At 35.8% G+C, this 12,364-nt stretch overlaps 1 protein-coding gene and 1 pseudogene across 1 annotated transcript; one reads left to right on the forward strand and one right to left on the reverse strand.

The window, feature by feature from the left end:
* The first annotated feature begins 3,908 nt into the window (after positions 1-3,908).
* LOC147545767 (transcription factor MYBC1-like) lies at positions 3,909-6,121 on the forward strand. The gene is made up of 2 exons (XM_086637098.1): positions 3,909-5,291; positions 5,532-6,121. Exon 1 carries the CDS (start codon positions 4,360-4,362, stop codon positions 5,275-5,277), a length of 918 nt encoding a protein of 305 aa, XP_086493224.1. The 5' UTR covers positions 3,909-4,359; the 3' UTR covers positions 5,278-5,291; positions 5,532-6,121.
* A 2,239-nt stretch (positions 6,122-8,360) lies between these two features.
* LOC147545768 (uncharacterized) lies at positions 8,361-9,698 on the reverse strand (annotated as a pseudogene).
* Between the last annotated feature and the right edge of the window lie 2,666 nt (positions 9,699-12,364).

Consider the following 12,364-nt stretch of genomic DNA (forward strand, 5'->3'; position numbering starts at 1 on the left):
TTAGGGGGTGGTAGTGGTTCAGGACATTAGGGGACACTCAGAAACAAAATGTTCCGGAGACATTTCAAGACATTTCGGGATATTTGTCCGTAGACAAAATGTCTTTATGGACATTTCAAGACATTTGATTCATAGACAAAAGGTCTCAGAGACATTTCAGGACATTTGGTTCATGGACAAAATGTCTTGGGAACATTTCAACATATTGAATCTATGGACAAAACGTGTAGTGGATATTATTATTATTATTATTATTATTATTATTATTATTATTATTATTGTCAAACCATATGAAATAATATATTTGTACTCATATTTCAAGAATATATTTTTCAATTTTTGTTGACATCTGTGGATATCTAAAGACATTTATGGCAATTGGTAGATATTTATTATTTTAATTTTATCATTATTGTCTAATCATATGAAATAATATATTTGCACTACTACTTCGAATATATTTTCAACTTTCGTAAACATCCGTGAATATCTGTGGATATTGATAGATATTTAGTTGATATTTAATATTTTAATATTATTACTGTCTTACCATATTTAATATTTCAAATAATAATAATAATAATAATAATAATATAATATAATAATAATAATATAATAATAATATAATAATATAATATAATAATTATATAATAATTATATCATAATATAATATAATAATATGATATAATAATAATATAATAATATAATAATAATATAATATAATAATAATAATAATAATAATACAATAATATAGTAATATAATAATAATAATACAATAATATAGTAATATAATAATAAGATAATGTTATAATAATATGGTTTGATAGTAATTATTATTTTTATTACCTTCCTTACTCAAATACATAATAATAATATAATAATAATAATAATAATATAATAATAATAATACAATAATATAGTAATATAATAGTAAGATAATATTATAATTATATGAGTTAATAATTATTATTATTTTTATTATCTTCCTTACTCAAATATATAATAATAATATAATATAATATAATAATATAGTATAATAATAATACAATAATACAGTAATACAATAATAAGATAATATTATAATAATATGATTTGATAATAATTATTATTTTTATAATCTTCCATATTCAAATGTCCCCAAGTGTCCACAAGTGTCTTCTATATTTTGAGAAACATTTTCTCTCCCAAAGCTCTTCAAATTTACACTAAAATGTCTCCAAAACCAATTTGTCTTGAAATGTCCTAGACGAATAACTGGACATTTGGAGAGATTTTAAATGTCTCCAACCAATAACACGGACATTTGGGGACATCTGAAATGTCTCCAACCAATAACACAGACATTTGGGAACATTTCAAATGTCCCCAACCAATAACACGGAAAATGTCCCCCAATGTCTTGATCCACTAACCCCCCCACAAGTCAATATCTTTCTCTAAGTCGATGTCTTCGTTTAAGTCAAAGGACTCTTCTTTCTTGATGTAGGTTGCCCCCTTCTTCATTAATGATGGTTCCTCATCTGTGAGATCTTGAGACATCATTAAAAGCTTGTAAACGAAGACAATAAACTTATGTATTTTGCAAGTTTTTTTTTATACTGATGGTGATGTTGATAGTAGTGATCCATATTAGGGTTGAGTTGTTTACGTGAGACAAAACAATAAGTGAATAGAATATCAGATTTATTGTTAATTTTTATCTAAGTCCTCATATTTTAGCGTTATTTATCAAATGATCCTTATAACGCTCTCCTTAAACTATTTTGACAAAGGAAGAACAAATACATAAATTGACCTTTCTAACGCACTGCCTATACCAGATATCTCTCTTCCTATACCAACAACCATATTTATTTAGAAGTTGTTAATTCTAGTTTTATTAGATTTTGAAAATGTCTAGGATTTAGATTTTGGTATTTCATTTATTTAGAAATTGTTAATTTTAGTTTGATTAGATTTTAGAAACCCTATTACTATACAAAGGCGATCTAGTATCTGTTTAATTCAACCTAGTTTATCAATAAAATTTCAGTATTTTTTTACTATGTGTGAGTTTTGGTTCTATAAGTCTTAAGACGGAGATCTAAAGACTTTTCCGCGTTTTTCGCCGCGTTAGTTGGCATCAAGAGTGAGGATACGCTTGGGTTGACAGTATCTATGCGAACATCACTTTGGAACAATCGATGAATTTGTCAAAGATGCATCTAAAGTTGGTTCACAAAAACCATCATTCAAATTATTATTCCCAGGTAATATTTCCCAATATTGAGTGATTACAAAATTGCTAATAGAAAAATAATGTGGATGATTTTTTTAAACCAATTTTAAATGCATCTTCAGCAAATCCATCGATGTGTTCTAAAGTAATGTTCGCGTAGATGATATCGACACAGACGAACTCTCGCTTTTGATGTCAACTGATGCGACAGAAAATTTAGAAAAGACTTTAGATCTACGTCCTAAGACTTATGGAACCAAAACTCACGAAGAATAAAGAAAATACTGAATTTTTATTGATAAACTTGATTGTGTTAAACAACTATTGGATCTTCTTTATATAGTAATGGGGTTTGCAAAACCGTATTAAACTAGAAACATGCATCTACACAAATAAAATACTAAAATCTAAATCATAAATAGTTTCCAAAACCAAATTAGAATTAACAACTTGTATATAAGTAAAATACTAGAATCTGTAACTTGAAAAGTTTCCTAAAATTATAAAAATACTAAAAATATTAATTCTCTACTAATAAAAGATACTGCTACTAATATTACGAAATGATAAAATATTCAAGTTACTTCAAATATTTTGTAGAAGTCTCCCTACGTCAAATAATGTAGAGGCTATGATGGAATCTAGTGGTGTTTAAAAGGTGAGGCCGACGTAGGACTGGCTCGATCCGTACAAGTCTGCCCTGTACGGAAAGCGTGCTAGGTTGATCTGAGTTCCTTCTCTATTTCAGGTGTGGCCTACGCTTCGAGCCCGACGAATCCGATCTAACCCGACAAAAGTCTGGGTTGGGTCCTTTCGCTTTTTCCTTTTCTAAATAAATTCCAATGATTTTGAATTTTTGTTACTATTAAAATCTCTATTTATAGAGATTTTCTATTGTTGTTGTGCTTTGCTCTTGTTTCAGTCTATGTACTTTTTTCTTTTTTTTATGAGATTTTCTAATGTTGTTGTGCTTTGCTCTTGTTTCAGTCCATGTATTTTTCTTTGTAAGGGCAAAGCCAGTGTATGGGAGCTTGGCTCCCAGACAAAGGTGCCCAACCCGAGAGTCTGGGCCGGGGGTCTCCCAGCCTCCAAATATAGCCGTTGGGCTGTCCCAACGGCTATATTTGGAGTGGATCCCCTATCCCCACTTATATTTTATTTTATTTTTCAATTGATTTTTTTCAATTTTCTTACAATGTTTTGAACTACTTAATTCTTATTTTTCCTTTTTTTTTTTTTTTTTTTTTTTTTGTGAGTTATCTTTTTGAAATTATCTATCTCGAATAATATCACATTTTAATTCATAATCGAAATCTAATAATTAATAGTCGAAATTTAAAATCAATATTTCGTACACGTACTTCACGCACATACATTATTTTGGATTTGGAAGTCCCGATTAGGAGCCTGACGTTGAAATTGAGACAAAATTCCGGGACTCCCAAAATTCAGAGGCTCCCAAAATTAAGAGTCCGAGCCCCACACTGGCTTTGCCCTAAGCACAGATTAGATAATAGATACATACCCCAATCAAAAGATAAGTCTTATAGCACCCATGACTTCGCACAATTTTTCAGATCTATAGGTTATGAAATAAGAAACCAAAAATAACTCAATCTAACAGATAGTACAATGCCACGTAGACTTGTATATTTATCCAATAAAAATGCCCACTAGATCGGTTGTTTTTATCAGCACAAAATTGGTAGAAGTAGAAAATAAGAAGGATAACAACAGCAAAATAATTCCTGTCATGAGATATGAAATAAAAAAGAAAGTTGTGAACTAAAAAAGTAAGACCCACAATACCCGGAAAAAAACTCAACAAACGTAATTACAAGATCCACCTCGATCATCTCTCCCCCCCTCCTCCTCCTCCTTCCCTTCTCTCTCTATATTCATTCTGCATCTCTCTCTCTCTCTCGTTTGTCTCTTTCATCTATCTTCTTCAATCTAAACCTTCAAATCTCTCACTCATCTCTTCCTCTCTCCTTAAACCCTCTCAAAAATCACTACTACTACTACTACTACCCACAATCTCCTTTCAATTTCTGTTTACAGAGAAGGAAAGACAAGAGAAATCAGACAAGAGGGGAAAAAAAGGTAGTGATTAGAGAGTGGGGAGTTACTGATTCCTAATAATGAGAGAAGAAGAGTCAAATTGGTTTCCAAGATGGGAAGAAGAACTTCCTTCACCTGAAGAACTAATGCCCCTTAATCAAACCCTAATTACTCCTGACCTAGCTTTAGCTTTCGATATTCGTAACCCTAATAGTCCTCAACACCAACAACCTCTTCCTTCTCATCTCTCTAGTGGTGGTGGTGGTGCTGGTGCTGGCGGTGGTGGTCCGATCCCTTCCCCTTCTCCTCAACCTCAATCGTCCGAGTTTGACTCAGCCGATTATGGATCTGGTAATCCTGGTGACGAACCAGCTCGAACTCTAAAACGTCCTCGACTCGTTTGGACTCCCCAACTCCATAAACGATTCGTTGATGCGGTTGGTCATCTTGGGATTAAAAACGCTGTTCCTAAAACGATAATGCAGTTGATGAGTGTTGACGGGTTGACTCGGGAAAACGTAGCGAGTCACTTGCAAAAGTACCGACTTTATCTCAAACGGATGCAAGGTCTTTCTTCCGGCGGTGGTGGTGGTCCTCTATCGGCTGCTGATGCCGCCGCTGATCATTTATTTGCTAGTGCTCCGGTTCCCCATCACTTCTTACACCCTGGTTTACCATATGTGCCGGTGACAGCAACGATTCAACATCACCACCACCAACAAATGGCCGCTGCCGCAGTTGCAGCTGCACAACAACAACAACAACAACAGCAATACCATCACCGGCAAGTTGGTCAATTTGGGTCGCCACCAAATGGGCAATTTGAACATGGGTTTCTCTCTCGGCAGCTGACAACACCTCCACAACCACCACCACAATCCGTGCTCAGAATGGGAGGACAAATTCCAGCTCAAACTCCTGGGTATATAGAAGATTTGGGATCTGCAACTGGTGGAGGAAGAAAAGTTCTTACTCTATTTCCTACCGGGGATGATTGAATTATAGTATAAAGGTCTAATCTTTTCCCTCATTTTAATCGATTTCTCGATTTGGGTATTGTCGTATTTTGCTTCTGTGAGCATTTCTCAGTGAATTGGGGTTTAGTATGATCTAGGTTTGTTTGTAGTTCTTGTTATTGCTAATGTCAGTGAATACTGTTATAGTTATAGACATAAGGATGCCATGAACATCAGAATTCCCTCTTTAGATCCCTAAATGTGAATTGTGTTCCGTGTCGTTGTTCTAATTCTAGGTATCTTCTGATTATGTCGTATGGGTTTGCTGGGTTCGATGGATTTCATGTTGTGTTCTTACATTTTTGGCTTCTGCCTTATGCTTCGAGTAACTGATATCGGGCGTGATGTTACATGGGGTGATATAGTGTTCTGACTTCTGAAGCTTCATAACGGCACATATTCGGGTTGTCTAGGATTATCTATTTTTAGGGCTTCCTCCCCGTTTTTGTTCCGGTAAGAGTAGCGATGGAATGGAAGTGGTCCTTTTACTGGGCGGAATCGGCAGATGGTAAATTAGTTGATGGTACTGGATGGTGCTCTTCTTCTTTATAGACTTCAAAATGAGGCAATTTGACACTTTCCAGGCCACCATATCCTGATTGTTGATTTGTTTCTTGTGTGCTTTCGATTTCCAGTTTGTTGTTATGTAAAGTTTAATCATGGAGTTGTTTCAACTTGCTGTAAAAATTGTGTTATTTCAGTACGAGTAAGAACAACAGAGCCGATTTCAGTATGTGTAAGGAGAAGCTGAGGAATTTTAGCATGTTATTGGAATATTAGGTGTATGTCAATATCTTAATGCTCTAAAAATTGTCTGTTTTCGATACTGTCTCTGTCAACTTCTCTAGAAATATCTATATACTTCTTGAATTGTTTCTGTCTGTATGTTTTTGGCAAGGTTAGTATGATTTTGATACAAGTTTGAATACTACTTCAGTATAGTTAATCTGTTGCCGAAAGATATCTATAAATGTGTTTAGTTGTTACTCTTGAGTACTCGACAATTTCGGTGTGGTTCTCATGAGACCCTTGAGACTTGTCTCTGATTATGATCCATGCTAACAGTTTGGGGTTGAGATGGATATTACTTTCTGAAACTATTAGGATCTACTATCAATTGAGTTGGGGTTTCATCTGGTCACCTCTATATATCTCTTCATTTCGAAAATGTGGTTCGTAGTGTTCCTCAAATAGAACATATGAGCATCAACTTTGGTGGCAAAAGTGAAAAGAATTCGCCATGTTTGCGGCACTGGGCTAGTACCTAGTACCGAGAATTCCCATACGAGGGGGAATGTGATTCTTTTAAAGGAGAATTCCAAACTTAGCAGATGGGTAGGTTTGCCTTTTCTCTTTTCCAAGAATTCTTCGATCAAATAATCTACAAACAAAATCAATTTCAACTAAATCCGTCTTCTGACACATTATATAAATATAGATGAATGTACCGATGGATGGGCAATGAGAGGGTGGGCGAGTGGGGCGGCATGTGATTCTCGAAAACCTCTTTTCGATACAAAGATGCTTTTTAAATGGTTGTTGTAGATTTTGGACTAAATCATCTTCCTTGTGTGCATTGGTATTGTCTTTTGTGGTTTTTTTTATTGTCAAAATCAGGAGTCAGGAGAAGAGGAATATGCTTTCAATCCTAGACAGGGAAAAAAGAAGCTGTTAAGGAGAGAGATTTGGTTGGGTGTATTGTGGATAGGAGGGAATCATCATAGTTGTCTCCCTATCCATTTTATTATTAAAAATAATATCATCACTACTTAAAAGAGAGTTTTGATTGGAACTTAATCTTTTATAACAATTTTTAATATCACTTCTTGGTTAATCACTTTCTAGGAAAGTTCCCCTCTATGGAAAACTTAATTTACAAGTTGTAAGATTAATCTATTCATTTTTAATATGAAAGTGCTTTAGTGTTTAAGTCATTAAATATAGACTCCTTAATTTACTTGTTTAGGATATAGTTTAGGCACACCATGAAAGCGAATTTCTAGTAATCGACCACAGACGATGAAAGCGAATTTCTAGTGATTGATGAGAATTTCAACAGATTCATAATCTTTGTGAACTCCAATAATTGAGGTAGTACGTGCAAAGTTCACCCCAAATAATTTCACCAACCGAAGTACAATCACATTATTCTTCGTGATGTGTTGTTTGATTATTATTTTTTTTCAAATCTAGATCTATTATTTGGGTAAAAAATTATGTTGAGACGAATGGTATTTTAGAATGTTTGTTTTTTATCTGATTCGTGATTGACTTGTCGAGCGAGTAAGTCGGCCTAATTAGGGGTCCATCTCAGTGGGAAGAACCTACCTTTGGAAATAACCTAAAATTGGATTATTAGAAAAAGACACAAGAAAGGAGCAAGATCTAAATTTATTAAACAAAGTTATTCATAACAATCTTACAGAAAGGTACCTACTGCCACTTTGAATGGGAACCCAAAAGAGATACATGAGAACTCCACATCTAAATGAAACTGATACAACATACTTTCTCCACTTCCACAATCTTCATTGCTCTAATGGTTTTGTAAGTAGTGGAAGCTCAGAGGTTGATGGTAGAATGGAGCCTGCATAAAAAAATACAACCCACAATTTATCAAGATATGAACAACAACAACCTAAACCCAAACTGTCATTTGCTAGTTCAGGATGTGACATAAAGATGACAATAGGACATCGCTATAAGTCTATAACAGAATCCTTACTGGCCCTTAAATTAGATATAAAAGTTCTTTGCCTGTAAAAGAAGATCGAAGATTGTTCTTGAGTTGTATCAATACATACCTGGAAACTCGCATGTCCTAGTTGGGCATAGGCCGTACATCGAAGAACTAGGCCATTGTACGTAGAAAGCTTCATCACCAGAAGGTTGTTTCAGTCCAACAGCAGAGAAAGGCCTCATTATCGGACTCGGTGAATGCCTCTAGCTAAAAGGAGTTTGGTTCCTTGACCACTGATTAAGATGAGGAAAACCAGTCTCATAGTGTCCAAATGAAGATGAGAAGTTCTGATTAGGTGGGAGACTCCTAATGTACCTGAACAAATTTAAGCATTACTACTTAGTTTCATCAATTCGGTAACCTCTATATATATTGGAATTCTAACCAGAATTAGTGACAAACCTTTCATAACTACGGTGAGAGTCGCCTTTTCTAGTTCGTTAATAGCAGCATTTCTACAAGATTCACTCTCGTTACTGCCCAAAGATAAACTTCTTCTATCAAGTGATGTATGAGAAGCTGCACCTTCCAGATAGGACTACTACTACTGCTACTGAATATACGTTCTTTCCGCTAGTCAACAGTTCTTACCGGACTGCGTTTAGATCCAAGTTCATTTGTGTTATTTTGGTACCCTCCTTCTGGTCTTTGCCTTATGGCTAGCTTACCCTTTTCAGGTTTATCGATTGTTGCCTGCTCTAATGGGATTTCAGACAAACATATGACAGGGTCTCTGCTTTCAGCTGTTTCTTGCACCACAATTTTGGTTTCGAAGCCATCAAGACTTGTATCCAGTACCATAGATTGCAACCCATACTGTTGAGCGACAAGATGAGCAGCGAGTCCAAGGTATGAAGTAGGGAAATGAGGGAGTTCAAACTGTTGTTGGTTATGATTCTGCAAGAACTTTTGAATATCCAACTCCATTCGCAAAACTAAATATATCCAGCAAGAAGAGAAAATCAACAATTACTTCCTAAAAGCAACAACTGAAGATTAACATGTACGCGAAAATAGGCCTTCACGTCTAGTTAGATACGAAATTCTCCCAAGCGACACATTGAAGTTCATCAAGATTATAACGATTTTTCTTTGACATAGTAAACATTTGACGAAGTAAACTAATCATTTTAGACCACTGATTTGGGACAGAGGAGTCTAGCTACTAAAATTTAAACACATTCCTTAACAATAACAGAATTTAGACATCCTAACTTAACCTGATCGGAAGATGACTTAAACCAAAACTCCTAACCTTCAACAAGAAGCCCTAAAACAACTGATCAAGGAGAGACTTCTTCCCTTTTTGGGTAAGCAATTCCTTCTGTAAGAGACTAATCTTACTCTCAATGGCTGACAGTTCCTCTTGGGACCTTATCACTTCCTTGTTAGCTAACATCAATTTTTTTTTCGCTTCGTCTTGCTCCACTAAAGCAACCTTTAGCTTCTCTTCGACAAAGAAATCATTTTTTATCTTATCAAAGCGTTCGCAAAGCCACTTTATGTTAAATTCAAGTTTCTCAGCCATCTTTATCTTCTTCTCCCACGAGTCGATCATCTCATAAGAAAGCTCGGTCGGATGGCATTGATTCATCTCTGTTATACAAACCAATATATCGGAAACCAGAGCAACTTGGCCATTATAAGAACCTGTCAAAACCATGCTTGTAGCAATATGCCCATATTTTAACAAGATTTGTTTATATAAAGATGCTTGTGATTTCAGCACATCAAATCCTCCAATATCTACGAATTTTTCATCATAAAAAATTTGACAATGTTGACCTTCTTTGAACACAAAATCTTTGTTTCCATCACGAATTAATGTTTCGGGTTCTACTATTGTCCAGGTCTCTCCTCCTTGTTCCTCTAATTCAGTTTCGTCTTCGATACGACTTTTCTATTCAAGAGTAGGCACCATCACTTGGCCTAGTCCATCAACCACTGGCGCTTCTTCTGTTGGATAGACTGCTTCGGTTGAGTTGTCTGAGTGAACACAACTATTATTATAAATTGTCCGTCTCTCCGTAACCCCATAGATATAAATATCAGCTTCAACAACAATAGTGTCATTCACAATATACCCCCACTAGAATAGTTTTGAAGTTCTTTAAGCGGCAAACATTTCGAAACACCCCAACCTAATGGTCGAAAATTTAATTCACTACCAGTTTCTTTCGACTTTGTGTTAGTGATATCCATTTGATCAACCACAACTAATTTTACTTCGCCAAATGACTCATAGACAGGAGAAATACTAAGGGAGAGCGACAATTCATTATATATCGTCCTCGGTTGTATTGCCAAACGACATGAGTAAGAACCAACCAAGAATGCAACAGAGTGATGAAATATATTAGGGTCCAAACGAGAAAAGTGTTTGACTGCCCACCTATATGTTGGAAGGTCCACTCCACTCGGCCAAACCGAGTGGACTTGGTCCGAATAGGAGTCCTACTACAACTAGGATTCCTTAGGTATTAGGATTGTAATTTAGATTAGTTTAGGATTAGTTTTAGATAAGTTTTGGTAATTTTAAACTCTTCATGTAAACCTATATATAGAGGTTCATTCATAATGTGAAAGATAAGTTGTAGTGTAATAAAGCAAGGTATTTACCTATCTCTCTATCTCTCTCACACAACAACAACAACAAGCTCATCATCTTCATCTCTCGGCTTCAACCGAGATTGTCATCATCATCCCTCGGTTATAACCGAGAGCTCAGCTCATCTCTCTCTCTCGGTTATACCCGAGCTTCATCACTCTCGGCCTCACCGAGAGTTGACATACACCTCTCGGTTATAGCCGAGAGTGCCTCATTCTCTTCCTCTCACTCGGTCATCAACCGAGATAAAGATCTCCTTCGTCTCCACTCGTTCATACTCGAGTGTGTCCATCTCTCAAAGGTTTAACCTTTTCACATGGTATAAGAGCCTTCAATTTTTTTTTTCTCTTGAATCATGACTACTCCCGAAACTTCGGAAACTTCTCAAATTCACACTAATCAAAATAGTGGGCCGTTTGATGTTCACCATTCGGATTCTCCTACTACTATTCTTATTACACCACTTCTAACCGGTGATAATTACTCCTCATGGTCTCGAGGAATGTCAAAGGCTTTAAGGGCTAAGGGCAAACTAGGTTTCGTAGATGGAAGCATCGATAAACCCACCGATCCTAATGAATTAGAACAATGGGGACGATGTAACGATCTCGTTTCTAGTTGGCTTATTAATTCGGTAGACCCACCTCTCCGATCATCTATCTTATATGATGAAACGGCATCCGATATATGGAAGAATCTCTTTGATAGGTTTCATCAAACCAATGCTCCTAAAATCTTTCAATTAAAGAGAGCTATTTCTTGTCTCAAACAAGGAAATTTAGACGTTTCTACGTATTTTACACACCTCAAGGCTCTTCAAGATGAACTCAATTCCTTGCTAATCACCGAGCCTTGTATATGTGGACATGGTCGCTCTTTGGTTGAAAGAACTAACCAAGATAGAGCCATGGAATTTCTTCAAGGTCTTAATGACCGATTCTCATCAATTCGGAGTCAAATCTTATTGATTGAACCTTTTCCTTCAATTCTTCGAATACATTCACTTATCAAGCAAGAAGAGGTTCAACAAAATCTCATTACTCCTATGAATGTTGACTCAAACACTGCTGCCCTTGCCGTTGGTTCTAACGATTACTCGAATAACCGATTCAACGGTTACGATAAACAACGTACTAAACGTCCTCGACCTTTTTGCGAAAATTGCAAAATTCATGGACATGATGTTTCGTCATGCTACAAATTACATGGGTATCCACCCAACTATGGTCAACGTGGAAGAAACCGACCACGACAAGATGCCGTGACAGCCTCGGTTATGGAAAATAATGGTTCGGCCATGAACCATATAAACGGTTCGGTCATGAACAATTCGGGGGTGCCTGCAGCGTCATCTTTTACCAATGAGCAATATCAAGGTATTTTAGCTCTATTGGACCAAAATAGGCAAACAACCGACAATTCTACAGGCACCACCAAAGATCCCTTCATCAATCTCACCGGTAAGTACTCTTCTTCTTCTCATCCTCCTTGGGTTATTGATTCGGGAGCGGCTAAACATATTTGTTCTAATCTTTCAAGATTCTCTTCTTATTCCCTTGCACCACCGGATTTATATGTCCGATTACCGGATGACTCCCGAGTCAAGGTTGATCATATTGGTACCATCTATTTTTCAAATAGATTTTATTTAAATGATGTTCTTCACATCCCTTCTTTTCAATTTAATCTCATATCTATATCTCAGATTTCTAAATCACTTC

The sequence above is a fragment of the Eschscholzia californica genome, unplaced genomic scaffold (assembly GCF_041429995.1).
Source record: "Eschscholzia californica isolate CP2 unplaced genomic scaffold, dmEscCali1.0.p SCAF_4, whole genome shotgun sequence".
Lineage (NCBI taxonomy): Eukaryota > Viridiplantae > Streptophyta > Magnoliopsida > Ranunculales > Papaveraceae > Eschscholzia > Eschscholzia californica.

Bases quoted from the DNA above. Each gene is read 5' to 3' on its own strand.
- LOC147545767 (XM_086637098.1), top strand. From the start codon at position 4,360: ATGAGAGAAGAAGAGTCAAATTGGTTTCCAAGATGGGAAGAAGAACTT.